General features: G+C 40.8%; 4 protein-coding genes across 6 annotated transcripts; 3 read left to right on the top strand and 1 right to left on the bottom strand.

The window, feature by feature from the left end:
- Positions 1-279: 279 nt before the first annotated feature.
- On the top strand, positions 280-2,449 carry LOC108007999 (bestrophin-4-like). Its single transcript, XM_017071778.4, has 6 exons — positions 280-418; positions 479-589; positions 641-1,388; positions 1,476-1,664; positions 1,735-1,981; positions 2,057-2,449. Exons 1-6 carry the CDS (start codon positions 348-350, stop codon positions 2,296-2,298), a joined length of 1,608 nt encoding a protein of 535 aa, XP_016927267.4. The 5' UTR covers positions 280-347; the 3' UTR covers positions 2,299-2,449.
- Positions 2,450-2,660: 211 nt separating this feature from the next.
- On the top strand, positions 2,661-4,656 carry Best4 (Bestrophin 4). The gene is made up of 5 exons (XM_070996365.1): positions 2,661-2,965; positions 3,020-3,764; positions 3,846-4,037; positions 4,123-4,234; positions 4,288-4,656. The coding sequence occupies exons 1-5, from the start codon at positions 2,940-2,942 to the stop codon at positions 4,521-4,523; spliced, it is 1,311 nt and encodes a 436-aa protein (XP_070852466.1). The 5' UTR covers positions 2,661-2,939; the 3' UTR covers positions 4,524-4,656.
- On the bottom strand, positions 4,602-6,810 carry Best3 (Bestrophin 3). Its single transcript, XM_017071781.4, has 4 exons — positions 6,638-6,810; positions 6,473-6,583; positions 5,621-6,164; positions 4,602-5,570 (listed from the first exon to the last, which is right to left on the bottom strand). Exons 1-4 carry the CDS (start codon positions 6,706-6,708, stop codon positions 4,680-4,682), a joined length of 1,617 nt encoding a protein of 538 aa, XP_016927270.3. The 5' UTR covers positions 6,709-6,810; the 3' UTR covers positions 4,602-4,679.
- Positions 6,811-8,137: 1,327 nt separating this feature from the next.
- On the top strand, positions 8,138-15,655 carry LOC108007996 (cationic amino acid transporter 2). Of its 3 annotated transcripts, XM_065864342.2 has the most exons (9): positions 8,138-8,258; positions 9,194-9,384; positions 9,469-9,563; positions 10,445-10,739; positions 11,069-11,353; positions 11,415-11,519; positions 11,982-12,797; positions 12,859-13,134; positions 13,217-15,655. In XM_065864342.2, exons 4-9 carry the CDS (start codon positions 10,499-10,501, stop codon positions 14,677-14,679), a joined length of 3,186 nt encoding a protein of 1,061 aa, XP_065720414.2. In that variant the 5' UTR covers positions 8,138-8,258; positions 9,194-9,384; positions 9,469-9,563; positions 10,445-10,498; the 3' UTR covers positions 14,680-15,655. The 3 variants fall into 3 exon arrangements, with proteins under 3 accessions (XP_065720414.2, XP_036671362.3, XP_070851703.1); XM_036815467.3 differs by having other exon boundaries at positions 8,142-8,258; positions 9,194-9,563; positions 15,414-15,655; XM_070995602.1 differs by lacking the exons at positions 8,138-8,258; positions 9,194-9,384; positions 9,469-9,563 and having other exon boundaries at positions 10,422-10,739.
- Positions 15,656-16,394: the final 739 nt, after the last annotated feature.

Genomic DNA, 16,394 nt, shown 5'->3' with positions numbered 1-16,394 from the left:
CAATGGAAATGGTTTTCAGAATAAAAAACATTATCCACGAAATACCTTTAAGGGAGGGGAATAAATACCTGGATAGGGAAACAAAAAAGTAACTATGATGTTCTGCCAACACCTTTTTAATCATGTCTTTTGATTTCCATTGTAATGTTTCAATTTTTGTCTTTGTTATTTTTCACTTCAGAAAATAAAAACATTGAGTTGAACTACTTTAAATTGTTTTAAACCAATATAAATTCAAGAAATAAAGTATATTCTTATTAAAGAAAAATATACTTTGCTTAGACTGTCAACTTTTGTTTTGCCTGTTTTATACACGACTCGAATTCATTCAAGCAGATTGTTCCATCATGACTGTGACCTACACCTCACGTGTAAGCACATCGAATGTCGTCAGCAATTTCTTGGGCTTGCTGGTGAGGTTAGTACTAGAAGTATTCTTCTTCCCTTAAAATACCCTAATATTATACTCACTTCGAAGATGGCGCGGCAGCATTTACAAGTTAATATGGTTGGACCTTATTGTTTTCTTTGGATTGTACGTCTTGCTGGCCATTACATATCGGTTGTTGATAAATGAAGAGGGCAAAAGGTGAGTTGAATTAAGTTGTATTCTGTGCCGAAGTAATGGTTGATGCCACAGGTTTTTCGAAGCCATTATAACATATTGTGAGGTGAATGGTTCCCTAATACCACTATCCTTCGTGTTGGGATTTTTTGTGAGAATTGTGATGAAGCGCTGGTGGGAGCAGTACACGACCATTCCTTGGCCAGATGGGATTGCAATTTTGATTAGCACAAGTATCCATGGATCCGATGATAGAGCCCGCGTCATGAGGCGAACGATCCTAAGATATGTCTGCCTGTGCCAGGTGCTTGTTTTTACCATGATATCACCGCGAGTGAAGCGCCGATTCCCCACTTATAACCAAATCATTGAGGCTGGGTTTTTGCTGGAAAATGAAAGGAAGATCATTGAGACCATGGATCAGGCCTTCCCAAGTTATCCGAAGCACTGGATGCCCATCGTTTGGGCAGCTAGTATTGTGATGAGGGCCAGGAGGGAGAATAAGATCAGGGATGATTACGCCGTTAAGACGATCATTGATGAGCTGAACCAGTTTCGCGGATATTGTGGATTCTTGCTTTACTACGATTGGATCAGTGTTCCGTTGGTATACACCCAAGTGGTCACCGTGGCCACATACTCTTTTTTCCTGTTCAGCGTCCTCGGACAGCAGTGGATGGAAAACGCCTCAGATAAGGAAGGCCTGAGTATTAGGAGGTGGTTTCCCATCCTGACTGTTCTCCAGTTTTTCTTTTACATGGGTTGGCTCAAGGTAGCCGAGACTTTGATCAACCCGTTCGGAGAGGATGATGACGACTTTGAGGTAAGATCACATTTTATTATTTCTCTTACCGCAATTTTACATTTTTTGAATATTTTATAATGGCTTATAACTTAAACTTAACTACAGCTTAATTGGATTATCGACCGGAATCTAACTGTCGCTTATTGCATTGTGGACGAGATGCACCAAGAGCATCCGGAACTGGTTAAGGATCAGTACTGGGAAGAGGTGTTTCCCAATGAAATTCCCTATGCTATACCAACTATGCGGCATAACCCTCCGGAAGCTTCTACTGCGTATATGGAAACCCAGAGGGTAAAGTTATTTTAAGTTTTTAACTACCAATTTAAAAGCTACACAAAAATGTCTTCTTTTGAAACTCCAGAGACCCCGTGGATCGGGACTTTCGACTATAAGTAATCCTAGTAATCCTAGTCGCCGTAGTAGTACCCGCAGTAACCGTCTACGGAACAGCTTTAAGCAGAACTTCTTGGGAAGACCATCTGCTACTGGGAGCTACTCAGACTCCTTCCAAATGGACGATGGATCATCTCGATTGACCTTCAGTGAAAGTCAGTTTACTATGGAGCAGCAAGATTTGCATAGCTCTCGTAAACCTTCTCAATCCACAAGTAAGAGTCTGACCTTCTATTTCACAAAAAACATTTTTAAAATTAAACTTTTAACTAAAAATCATATTTTCACAGTTGATTTCAATGCTCTTATTGAGCAGCGTCGTCGTGAGCGCACGGAACGAATGCGCCACCGATTTTTGGACATGAGAAGTACCCATCTCCGTCATGATAATACCGGTGCCCCCTATACGGTCACAGTTCTTCGTCCTCCGTCCGATGAAACACTATCAGAAAGTCAGGAAGCGGGAGACAGAACCCAACAGGACCCTTCGTCCAAGGCTAACCCACAAAATAAACCAGAAAAGAACGATTAGAGAGATAAGGAATAAGAAATAATGAGCTCAATTTAATTGATATGTCAGCTTAATTTTAAATGGATTAGAAACCCGCTTTCAATGGAACCTTACATTAGCTTCAGGAAATTTCGCTTTAAATAAATCCAAATATTTAAATAGGTAGCAAAGAAATTTATTATTTTTAAGTTCAATTTCTAAAAGATTGGTTTAAATTGGTTAAATTTAAATAACACTTCTTACTTCTTTTCAAAAGAGGTGAACATGGTATCCAAATTAGAATAGAAAAGTGATCCTGTATTTAATTCTTATCAGCTTAACAGCTACACCTTTTACTTCAATGATTTCTAAAAAATAATAAATGTGTTAGATCCCTTGCAGTTTTCTGTCAAACCAGGTTCCCCGTCAACTTATAAAATTTGGGCTGTTAGTTCATATTGTTCAATCATGACTGTGACTTATACATCCAGCGTTAATACCTCAGGTGTAGTTAACAATTTTCTCAGATTGTTGATCAGGCAAGTAATAAATCAACTTTATAATAATTTGTTAAAAATTCCAAACTTATATTTAAAAGATGGCGTGGCAGTATTTACAAGCTGATTTGGGTTGATCTCATATTGTTTTTTGGACTGTACTGCTTACTGGCGATTACATATCGCATGTTGATCAACGATGAGGGCAAAAGGTAAACCTCTTTAAATCAAATTCTATAGTAAAACAAGCTTTAATAATCCTACAGGTTTTTTGAGGATATTGCTTCCTACTGCATGAAGAATGGAGCTCTTATCCCCCTGTCGTTCGTGATGGGTTTTTATGTAACGATTGTAATGAAGCGTTGGTGGGAACAATACAGCACCATTCCTTGGCCAGATGGGATTGCCATTTTGGTCAGCACCAGTATCCATGGATCCGATGATAGAGCCCGCGTTATGAGGCGAACAATCCTAAGATATGTCTGCTTGTGTCAGGTGATGGTTTTCACCATGATATCGCCGCGAGTGAAGCGTCGATTCCCCACGTATAATCAAATCATTGAGGCTGGGTTCTTACTGGAAAATGAAAAGAAGATTATTGATACTATGGATCAGGCCTTTCCAAATTATCCAAAACACTGGATGCCCATAGTTTGGGCAGGAAGTATTGTCATGAGAGCAAGGAGGGAGAGCAAAATACGGGATGATTACGCAGTTAAGACGATCATGGATGAGCTCAACAAATTTCGAGGTCGCTGTGGCTTTTTGCTCTACTACGACTGGGTAACTGTTCCACTGGTCTACACCCAAGTGGTCACCCTGGCCACCTACTCGTTTTTCCTCTTCAGCGCTCTTGGACAACAATGGACGGAAAATAGCACTCAACAAGGTCTGAGTGTCCTCAGGTGGTTCCCTTTCCTAACCATTCTTCAGTTTTTCTTTTACATGGGTTGGCTCAAGGTGGCAGAGTCGTTGATCAATCCTTTCGGAGAGGACGATGATGATTTTGAGGTAGCTTAAAAGATATATATATGAATTATATTCCTTCGAATTTTGATTGGTTCTATTTATTACTATTTTATCTCTATTTAGCTTAATTGGATTATCGACCGGAATCTAACTGTCGCTTATTGCATTGTGGATGAGATGCACCAGGAGCATCCTGAACTGGTTAAGGATCAGTACTGGGAACAGGTGTTTCCCAATGAAATTCCCTACAATATTACAAGCAAGCGCACAGGCCCTCCAGCTTCATCGACTTCCTATATGAAAGTACCACAAAAGGTATATTTATTCACCCTTGTAAAGGGTTTTTAAGTTTAGCTAAGAATAATATGATAACTTTAATGTATATTTTAACATCCACCAGAACGTACTAAGAAAATCATCAACTAGTGGGAGCTACTTGGATTTCTTAGAAATGAACGACCGTCCTTTCCAAGACCAAGACCGTCCTTTTACCAGTAGGCCTTCGCAATCCAGTGAGTGGCACTCTATTAGTATATTGAAACTTATTAAAACCCCTTATTTGCAGTTGATTTCTATGAGCTAGTTGAGCAGCGTCGTCGAGAACGCAAGGAGCGTACCCGCCATCGATTCTTAGATATGAAAGTCCATCTTCGCCACGATAATTCGGGTACTTTCTACACAATTACAATCCCTCGTCCTGCGTCTGAGGAAGTTTCATCTGAAAACCAGGAAGCCGCAGAATCTCAGCAGGACCCTTCAAGTGAGAACGACTCTTTAAGTAAGGCAGAAAAGAAAGATTAAAATGGAGAGGAATAACCGGAAAAAAACCCACTTATAAACAAGGACATCTAAACTATTTGATTTATAAATGATACATTTTGAAAGAATCAATTTTTATTATCCTCGTCGTTATCTCATAAATTAATTTACAATACATATTATTCTTTTAATTACTTTTTATTCTTTGTCAGCGTCTTTGTCAGCGTCTTTGTCCTTATCCTTGTCCTTCTTTCTTTGGCTGGTGTAGCTCATGTCGGTCTGAACCTCAGATTCTTTCTTCGGGACATTAGTCCTAGAACCCGCTGCCGATCCTCCATTTGAACCCAGGTCTCCCTTCATTAACTCCATCGCGAGGGCGGCATGCTGCATCTGCCGGTTGACACGCTCCCTTTCCCTCGACTCCCGCAGTCGATCGAAGTCGTCCTTGCTGCTGGAATCCAAAGTTCTTGAGTCCAACTCGTTTTCCATCTCCTCGCCACCTTTGTCGTCAAAACTCAGGGTATCTACACTCTGGTTCCCCGAGGAGTACGTTATCGATACGGAACTCTTGCTCCAACTAAACTCGCGACGGGCAAATCGGATGGTAACTTCGTCCTTGGTCTCGTCCTCGTCGTCGAATTCCGTAAAGTCGTTCTCAAAACTTACCTCACTCTTCGTTGAGTGGACGGGATTGATTTTTGGAATACCCAATCGAGCGGTAGAGGCCTCTGGATGTTCGGCCCTCTCAGACTCGACCAAATAGGGCAGTTCGTTGGGGAAGACCTCGTCCCAATACTGATCCCTCACCAACTGGGGATGATCGTTGTGCATCTCATCGACGATTAAGTAACTGACCTGCAGATTCCGATCGATCAGCCAGTTCAGTTCAAAGTCGTCGTCATCATCTCCAAAGGGACAAATCAAGGTTTCGGCCACTTTTAGCCATCCCATAAAGAAGAAAAACTCCAGGGTGCTGAACAACGGAAAGTAGTAACTAACGATATTATTGTAGTGCTTAACATCCCGATCAATCCACTGATGGCCGAAAATTGAGGCAACAAAGTATGAGTAGACGGCCAGAGTTACGACCTGAAAAAGTTTGCTTGGTAAATAATAAATGCAAATAATAATAGACTTACCTGCGTGTAGACCAGTGGAACAGATATCGTATCATAATGAATAAGCATATTGCAACCGGCTCGGAATTTATTCAATTCGTCAATCATAGACTTCAGTGAGAAGTCATCCCAAATGCGTCCTTCCTTTCGGGCCCTTGTCACAATGCTGGCAGCCCAGACGATTGGCATCCAGTATTTGGGATGTTTCGGAAACTTTGCATCCATTGCCTTTATAATGTTCGCCTCGTTGGCGTTTAGAAGTCCAACTTCAATCAACTGATCGTAAGTTGGAAAACGTCGCTTTATCACCGGAGATATCATTGATAGCACCATGGTCAGGGCCAAGCACACATATCTCATGATTGTGCGTCTCATCAGACGACCATGTTCATCCTGCCCACGAACTAAGGCACTCACATAAACAGCCAAAGGATCGGGCCAGGGAACCGTGATATACTGACTCCACCAGCGCTCTATAATAATGCCCACGTAGAAACCCAGTACGAAGGAAAGAGGAATTAGGTTGCTATAGCTGTGACAGTACATTACAATGTCCTCGAAAATGCTGGGGGGTTTTATGGGAAACAATAAGTTATGGGGAATTATGGGGTAGTAAAACACATTTTAAGATTATCGCATTGTATATAATTGTACTTTTCATTGGAAATTTTGTCTAAGTATTTTCTTTAGCAACATAAGTCAAAATATATAGATTGATAACTTAATTAAAAAATATTTATATCAAAATTTATTGTTGGTTTTATAATTTATATAAGGAATAGCAAATTTATAAGTAATGCAAGTATGTTATAATATATTCTTAGCTGAGTTAAAAAATGGGATCACCTTACTTTACAGTACAGATCTACTCACGGTTTATCGACATCCCTTAGAGCATAGCGGTAGATAACAGCCATCAAGTAGTAGCAGCAAAGAAATGCCAGGAGATCTACCCATATAATCTTGTAGATGCTCGCGCGCCATCTGTGGATTTATCAGATATTTAGGCACTATATAGACCAATCAAGAATGTCTCACCTCATCAAAAGCTTCCAGAAACAGCCGAAATGGCTGCATGTTGCCACCTCAGCGGTGTATGAGACAGTCATACCCGAAAATTGTCAATTGGAAAACTTTAATAATACCGAACGGCTGGGAAATCGACTTGGCAATGGAAATGGAAATGTGAATGGGAATGGGAAACACTTTGTGAGGCCATAAGCAAAGCCAACTTTGAAATTAGTTCCAGTCTTCGGCTTGGCTGGGGTAATTTTCCCACTCGAGCATTAAACGAAGGCAATTTGGTAGGCGCGTCACATTTTGTGGGCGTAATTATTTAAATTAGATCATTTATATTTGCCGCCAGGCCAGCAGACAACCCACAAAGGCCAATTTGCCACACGCTTTGGCCCGCACATGTGATGGAGTCTGCTCCTGTTTCTCGTACTCCTCCAGCTCCTTGCCACATATAGTAAGCATATATATGCGGATATATGTCTGTCTGGCGGCATCAAGAAGGTGCAGTAAAATTTTAATACCCCAGCACACATTCTGTGTGGCCATGGCGGCAGGGCTGTGATTTTTCCTACTCCAACGGTGAAAGTGTGAAGAGCATTTCGAGTATCTTATCAGCATTTATTTGGTCATGTCGACTCGGCTAATATCATGTCCTTCAGTAATTCAAAGCAATTTATAAAAAGCAAAGCTTATATAGAGTAAATCGGTATACCGAAGTTAATGATTATCACCATCTGATTATGATTCAGTTGGAAATGAAACTTTACACTTACACTTTACAGTGAGTAATAGACACGTGATAATAAACTTAATAAAAATTGGGTTTGGTTTAACAATGTTTCTAATCAGTTTGTAGATAATTAAACAGCTGCTAATGCTTTCATTCGTTTACAAATGAATTTAATATGGCAAAAAGAATTTGTCAGGGGAAGTGTGGAATTTGCAAATGCAAAAGTCAGAAATGCTGTGGATAATAAGTTATACTTCTCTTCTCTTTGAAGAGAATACGTACACCTGAACTGTGCAATAAAACCGGATTTGTTTAATCGGCTTATCTCGTATCAGCAAATCATATCTGGAATTATGAAATCAAGCCATTCATTCACCTTCTTATATGGCTCGAGTTTACGTAATTGTAGATTTCACCCACATAAGGCTTATAAGGTGGGTCCACGTAAAAATGGTTGCATTATTGTTTCTATTTAATTAATTAAACCAAATAAATACCAAATATACATAAGTATATAATAAATGGGTGTATTTTCAGAACTCCAAATCAAGTTTTCATATAAAGCGCATCCGAGCTATCAACCGACTTAACCACTCCATAAAATCTACAAATTTACACTCGACAGCTAACGACAATAAAGGCAACAACATCTAGACCAAAAACAATATGAAAACAATAATAATAGGAAGACGAGCAGAAAGCATTTATAATTGTGTTCGTCAGTGCGATATTGCATTCCACCATATAGACGGCCAGTTCTCGTAGCGCTCTCTCTATATATGGGGCCAGAATATTATCTTACACTTTCAGTTAACGTTATACACCGAAACCGTCAACAACCGAGCTGTGCGACAGTGCGAAAGAGAGAGCGATACGGAGCGCAAGAGAGATAGCAATACGAGCGGGAGAAAAGTATGAATGTTCAAATCTAAAGCCGAAAAACGGCAGATCGGAAATGAAGTAAAAACGTGAATACAAACAACGTTATCTAAAACAACATAAATAACACAGTTCTGAAATTGCCTTGTAGGGGCGGCAAAAAAATCAAAACAAAAATCTGTTGTTTCGCTATCGCAAAGATCATAAAACCGAAAGTCGGAAAACCAGCAACAACATCGAGCAGCAGCAGCAATATCACAGCAGCAACATCAAAAGCACAGCAGCAATATGCGACGTCACACAGTGTGATTCAGGCCCTCTCCCTCGCTCTGCAGCCCCTTCCCCTCGCACACCTGCTAATTTTTTTCGTATTCGCTCTAATTACAACCCAGATCATCTCAGTAGCCCTCCATCCGATCCCCCGAGTCGCACCTTATCTTTCCAAATCCAGACGACTTCCAGTCGCCTTCGTCTCTTATCAGTTTTGCTTCGGGTGTGCACTCAGAGAAATAACCATTTAGTAAAATCTATATTTGTATAAAGGTTGATCAATTCAGCAAAATGAAAAGATATAGACTAATATTTAATTTATCAATTAGAACAAACAAAGATAAATTTTAAACAGTGCTCACCCAACAGTGCTTATATAATAAATATTATAAATTATAAATATAAATTAAAAGTATATTTAATAAAACTTGTGACAAGTATTTAATAGAATTTTTTTTAAAGTATATTTTATAATTTTAAAAACATTTTAGGCGATACATTGTATATATGTAAAATTTATGGAAACTACAGAGAGTACCCTACTTTTATCTTTTGTTTGCTTATTATCATGGCGTTATATCTATGATAAATATATTATTAAATATAAAATACAAAACTTTTTTTTGATGGTTTGGGAATATGATACAGATTCTGCTTTTCTTAAACGTTTGTTGTAATATTTGTGTATACGACTACAGTTCTAGGTAGACTTTTTCGCGGTGTAGCCCACTCTCTTCGCCCATGGCTACCTATCTCTCTCGTCGGGCTGAGGAGGAGGTTCCAGTTCGGCTCGCCGGCCTGGTGGTCTTATCTTAGGAGGAGTACGCGAAGAATTCGCGGCTGTAATACGACACCAACAGCCTGCAGACAGACGCTCCCAGATCGCCAAGTATGTCAGTCACACTCTTGTTGTCCGTTTTATATTGTTTTGTGTGAGCGGAAATTAATAATAGACTTTCAATTCATTAATAAGAACCGAACAAAGCAAACATATTTGCACAGAGTGCACTGGAGCAGCAACTGCAATAGGAATCGAACAGAAGCCGGAAGAAAACTGTTTCAAAGTCGGTGAGTGAAGTATCAAGTTTACCATAAGTATATAAATACAGCATAATTTTTCATTCGACAAGCCTTGCGGACCCACCTAGACCCACTTAATTATCTTCGTTAAGCGGAGAGCAAACGAATTATAAAGTTAATAATAGAAAGGCAAACAAAGTTGCAAAAGATATTATAGGTAAAAACTTGAGCATCTGATTCTTATCAAAGTGTGGAGTATTTCTTCTGGGATTTGGGTTGGGTGCTTTGGTTAGTCACCTGTTGAAAAAAATATGAAAATAATGATTAATGCGGGATGCAGTAAAGATTTACAAGGCTTATTCTAAAAAACATGACAGATTTTTTAAAATAATTTCATAATTTTAACTGGATCATATAATGTCAGGAGATGTATTGCATTGGTTCTGCAATTTGGTGCAGAGGACTTTCGTGTTTTAAAAAAAATAAAATAAACTTTCTAAGCTTTCCTAAATCGTTTCATAATTTTTAGGTTTTTCTAAGACATTACTACCTTATAAATTACTTGCTCCTTAAAATTAATATTTTTTTATTATTTGCATATGTATACTTTTTATTTATGCCCTCCCCTTCATAAAACTTTCTATAGGAAGGCGCCTCTAAAAACTTTTCCATTACAACTTCTTCGAAACCTTCCCACACAACACTCCCAACATATAGATTACCTATACCCAATTCTAAGTGGAGCAATCGAGTTCAGACTCGCAGCTCACAATAGCCTCGCCATTTACGATTACAATTTGAGCTCAATTATTTGCATTATACAATCGGACGGCGTCACAAGATAAGACAATACGTGGATCGAAGTGCATTATGATCTTGGCTAAACCTCTGAAAGCGACTTAGCAGACCTGCAATTTTTTCATTTCCAGAATCCCAAGGTTCATTGAACTTTCCCCAAAAACGAGAGATAGAGATACGGCGAAATGGTTCGGCAATTCTCGCCCTGGAAGGTTCTTACCCGGCGCAAGAATCTCCAAGCCGACGGCAGCGAGGGGGAATCGAAGCTGAACCGAGTGCTGGGGCTATGGGATCTCACGGCCCTGGGAGTGGGATCGACCCTGGGAGCGGGGGTCTATGTGCTGGCCGGACAGATAGCCAAGGATCAGGCGGGTCCCTCGGTGGTGATATCGTTTGCCATCGCCGCATTGGCTTCACTGCTGGCGGGTAAGTTGGATTGTAGCAACAGTGCAAACTCATTAAAGAGTATACTAAAACAGCGATATATTATTACGCATTTCACTTTTTTTGAATATATTGAATATTGATCAAAATTGGTAAAAACAACTGAATTTGTCACTTAAATAAAAGAATAGAACTTTTATTACTAAGTAAGTTCGTGTATATGAATTTAAATTTCCCCATAAAGTTATGTTCTTCGATATTACTAAATTCTTTCTTAAGTAGTAATTTTTAATGAGTAATAGCTTTTTATTATTAAACTCAAATACTATAATATCCCAATACTATTTATGATACAAATTCGTTTCCTACAGGAGTCTGCTATGCGGAATTCGGCGCTCGAGTTCCCAAGGCGGGATCTGCCTATGTATATAGTTATGTCTGTATTGGGGAATTCGTGGCCTTTGTCATCGGCTGGAATCTCATTTTGGAATATGTCATTGGCACGGCAAGTGTTTGTAGGGGTATTAGCCTATACCTGGACTCCTTGCTGAATGATACCTTGAAGAACACATTTTCCGAGGTGGCTCCCATGAATGTCAGTTTTCTTGGCAGCTACTTTGACTTTTTGGCCTTTGGCTTAGTGGTGGTTTTTGGAGGTAAGGGGAAATTAGCTTTGGTTTGTTTTATTTATGACTAATATAATCTTTAATATGTTAGTGGCACTTGCCTTTGGTGTGGAGACATCAACAATGGCTAACAATTTTGTCACCTGTCTGAATATATTTATTCTGGGATTCGTCATAATTGCTGGCGCCATAAAAGGTAAGTGTATTTAAATAAATCACATATGCGTAACTGGGGTGACACAGAAATATCTTCTTGCGAAATTCATGGGAGTTTTGCACAATTATTAACACAAGTTTTTCCGGAATTGAGCCCGAAGAGATTTCTGTGACACATTAAAAACTGAACTAAGCTCAACTAAAATGCAACTATGTAAAATTGTATTAAATCAAATGAATCAAAAAACCTTAATAAACAGATAATAGAAATGTAACCTAAATAATTCAATAAGTCAATTTCTAAGAACTTTAATTATTAACTAATTCTACGATTTCATATCTATAACTTGATAGAAAACAGACCAAGAAAAACGGAAATTTTCAACTCAGTAACTTCAAGAGTGTGTAAACAACGTAATAGAGCAATCTTGATTAAAGATAGTTTACCCTGATTTCCGATTATGTTTTCTTAATTAATTGATTGTTGTATTTCGCTTTCCAGCCGACTTCTCCAACTGGACGGTGGATCCGAGTACTGTCAGTGCGAATTCTACCATCGGAGCAGGGGGTTTCTTCCCCTTCGGATTTGAGGGAACTCTCCGTGGAGCTGCCACCTGCTTTTTTGGCTTCGTGGGATTCGATTGCATCGCCACCACTGGAGAAGAGGTTCGGAATCCTCGGAAAAACATTCCAAAGTCCATCCTGCTCTCGCTGCTGATCATCTTCTTGTGCTATTTCGGAGTGTCCACTGTACTAACACTGATGCTGCCATATTATCTCCAAGATGCCAATGCACCGCTGCCATATGCCTTCGAATACGTGGGTTGGCCAGTGGCCATGTGGATAGTCACCGTTGGTGGCTTGGTTGGTCTGTTGGCGAGTCTCTTTGGAGCCCTGTTTCCACTGCCCAGAGTGATGTACTCGATGGCGCAGGATGGCCTTCTGTTTAGATTTCTGGGCAAGGTAAGTCCGAGATTCCGAGTCCCAGTCACTGGATCCATTGTGGCAGCTCTTTTCACGGCCGCAATCGCTGGGCTCTTCGATTTGGCCCAGTTGGTCAGCCTGCTCTCCATCGGCACTCTGTTGGCCTACAGCGTTGTGGCCTTATCGATAATGCTTCTCCGGTATATGGACTATTGTGAGGTGGAGGAGAATCCAGGACAGAGGGAAGTTAGGGCCTCGGAAACTACTTCTTTGACCTCGAGTACCGAGCGATTTACTTTGGGATCGGTTTGCACACAACTATTCAATGTCCATCGCATCCAGGAACCAAATGCGCTATCCTCAAGGATAGTGGGAGTGCTGGCTACACTATTTTGTGAGTATAAGTAATAGCAAGTTGTAATAATATTTCTTATATTCTAATCTATACCTTTCAGGCCTGATATCCTTGGGAATAGGAGTGCTGATAATGCAGGCCCATCATTTGATTGCCTCTGAAGAGATCTGGGCCTTGACACTTCTAGCTGTCCTAGTTCTGCTGATGTTCCTGGTGATCCTACTGATTTGCCTCCAGCCCAGAGAAGCTCGTCGTAGGCTATTCCGAGTGCCTTTTGTACCGGTTGTCCCGGCCATCAGTATCTTCATCAACATATATCTAATGCTCCAGCTGGATAGTTGGACATGGATACGTTTCGGGGTCTGGATGATTGTGGGTGAGTCGAGCTCCACATTAATAATCCCTTTGCATGTGGTAGAAAGCAATGCATGTGGCATCTACTAACTTAAATGTCCTAGGTATTCCCGTATTCCTTGCATGCTGGTATCTGTATGATTGCAAGAATCCACAGAAGAGAAATCCCGAAAGGTGGGCCTTCTACAAGGCGCTGAAGGGGTTGCAGGAAAGTCGAGAGCAGGAGTATCACTGCATCTCCAAGGAGAGTGTTTTGACCCTGGAAACGCAGCTGAAGAAGAGTCCCAGCAGCAGTTTGAATCAGATTCAGAACCTAAGTGATGTGGGCGAGGATCTCATCGAAGTTAAGCATGCCAATGGCAAGGTGTTCTACGTGGAGGATACCAAGAGTGAGAATTCCACTGCCACTTTGGGCTCCGACCCTGAATCCCCATCGCGGGAGGATGAACAGTCGGTGATAGCCATGTTGGACGATGTCCTGGATGCCGAGGAAACACAGCAGAGTCAGCAGGAGCTGGACCTCCAGCAGCAGCTGATTTTCGAGCGGCACTTCAGCATGGACTCCGAGATGTATCCGAGTGTCATAGAAACCGTCATCGTGGCCACCGTTCACAGCAGCAGCGATGATGACGAGGTTTCAAGTGGTAATCCCCTGAAGCTGAGTAAATATGAGGAGTGCAAACTGGTGGCCCATCAAATGCTGGAGGAGCTGTTCAATAGCGAGGCCTTCTACGAACAGTTGGAGAGAGTTAAGTCCAAAGAGGTTGCCCTGGTGAAAGAGAATAACTCGGAGGTTGACCTCCAATCTGTAAAGGAATCGCAGGACCGAACGCATGTTTTTATACGGCAACGTCTTCCCTCGCAGACTTCCCTCAAATCCCAGGCCTCAGCCGTTGAGGATCCCCTGCATTCGGCCAAGTTTAAAGACCGCTTAAGCCACATCATTATGAATGGCAATGCCCACCAGGTGAGGGGGGTGGCCAAGAGGTCCGAGGAGGAGGAGCAGGGGGTGGAGGCCCGAGTGGAGGAGCCCAAAGCAAGGCCGCTGCTAAAGCAATCGAAAAGCGAAACCGATGTGCGTCGCCTAATGCTCAAGGCCATCAGTGAGCTGAAAATCGACCATAATGAGACTGGTAATGCTGATGAGGTCCTCACCGAAGTGCCCACCACTCCAGGAAGCCCCTCAAAGACCCCGGTTCCAGTTGCCATTGCAGTTGTGGCAGTTGCAGTTCCAGGTGCCACCAGCAACAACATACCGCGTCCACCGAAATTCGATCCGGTGCTGTACAAGACCATCAACAGCATTAGTTTGCGCAAACAGCGACCCAGTTTGAGTCAGCAGGCCATAGTGGATGCCAAGAACCCGGCGCTCCTGCCACCGGATTTGCAGCCGGAGACGCGTCCGCATCCTGGCGAGCAACCGGAGCCGAAGCCGCTGCCATTCAAAGCCAAATTGGAGGCCATATTGCAGCGGGGTCCGTCGCACCGAACCCAACAACATCCGGACTTGGTGCGTCGCCAACGTCCGCAGTCCACCTACATAGAGGTCGAGGGGGTGGAGAGCTGAGGGGCTGTGTACCCATGTATACGCCCAATGTATATCACAGACCCCCAAGCAACCAAGCCATCCAAACACCCTGGTGAAACCAAAGAGGGTGCCATTTTACCCCAGTTAAAAGTAGTTAAGTTCTGCATGTCAATCGGAATGCAAATGTAGCCCGTCTTGTACATATCTAACGTAGCTTTAGTTACAAGTAGTTACTAGTCAGTAGTTAGTATGCGCTGCAAGCAATCCTAGATGAAAAGCACAAGGTGGATTGAGAGGAACAAAGGAGGTGACTATGAGGGGTTCTGCAAGAATTGTTGAAAGTTAAATGATAACGACATAAATGGTAGACAGTTCCTAACAAATGGAAATCATTTCTTTCGGTAAATGAAAATATTTTTAAGTTCTTTTATAAAATTACAGTTTTGTGCAAAGGAAGCTTTACCAAAGAAGGACCATTATACATTTCTTTAACGATAAAATGATTGATATACATTTGCTAAATTAAATAAGAATGAGTTAAGTGGTATCTAAAGAAAAGCTACAGTCAAAGATAATTGACATAACAAACATGAAGTCAAGATCCCATTCTTAATCCTTACCCCTTGCAGTCCCCCATAAATTAACACGCATGCTTAGCCAACTCAAAACTAGTCCGTAAAGTATTAATTGAAGTGGTATTATAAACGTCAAAACTAAGTGCATGCCCAAGATACCTCCAAATACGTAAACTAATCGGTTCTGTACTCGCCTAGGCCTATCCATATACTTTTTCTATGGACTGCCCAACAGCTACCGGGAAATGAAGCGTCAAAGGGCTGGATGGCAGAAGCTCAAATATAGCGATCGTTTCTGAACGGGGAAACGTCGAAATGTTGATAATTATACAAATATCCATATAGGTGTACGTACATACACTAATACATCACTAAGCCAATTTGATAAATTGTGAACAATTTGTTGGTTATAAATAAAAATCTAGTTGTAATTAATAAAAGTCAGATGAGTTTACCTGAGTGGGTTCGGAAAACAAGAGGAGAATGGGAAGAAAGATATGTCGATGGCAACTGCAGCCGCTTCCGGAATCGATTCCCCGATGATCTTGCGTAGAGTGTGCTGTATTAATAACCCAATGAATGGGGATCGTTCATTGTCGTTTAATTCCCAGTGGCCTTGTCTTGAGGATGGTTCTTCCCTGACTGCACTGACTTTGATAAATTAATTGGCATCGGCTGATCGCCGAGCGAGAGTGTGCACTGTTCTCGGGGAGTGTCTTTCCCCTTTGCCCTTTTCGAATGTTCCTTGGAGAGTTTCAAAATGGTTTTACACGGAAAAATACAAAGCAGGGAGGGAAATGAGAAATATTTCAAAACAATTTAAGAGAGTATTGAAATTAAATAACATTAAATAATATAAGACATTTACAATTGTAAGAGAAATTAAAAAAAAATGTGTTGAAAAAATATTTTAAAATAAAAAAAAATTGTGTTAATATATATAATAAATATTCATTTGTAGAATCGGATGTAAGCATATACCCAGTAATACAGTTTATTACTAAGTATATTTGGTTTTAGTTTTGCAAATGCCTTAAATAGCAAAGAGTAGTAAATACAAATAAACTTTTAAATCAATTTGGAAAATTCGTATAACGTTTAACATGTTGTGAAGAAAAAAGTGAGGAACGAGAGCTTAACCTTAATCCGTTTAGAAATAAGGTAACCTTGAATGTGAAA

Source organism: Drosophila suzukii, chromosome 3, assembly GCF_043229965.1.
Source record: "Drosophila suzukii chromosome 3, CBGP_Dsuzu_IsoJpt1.0, whole genome shotgun sequence".
NCBI lineage: Eukaryota > Metazoa > Arthropoda > Insecta > Diptera > Drosophilidae > Drosophila > Drosophila suzukii.
The sequence above is the reverse complement of the archived record's forward strand: the minus strand, read 5'-3'. Positions and strand labels throughout refer to the sequence as shown.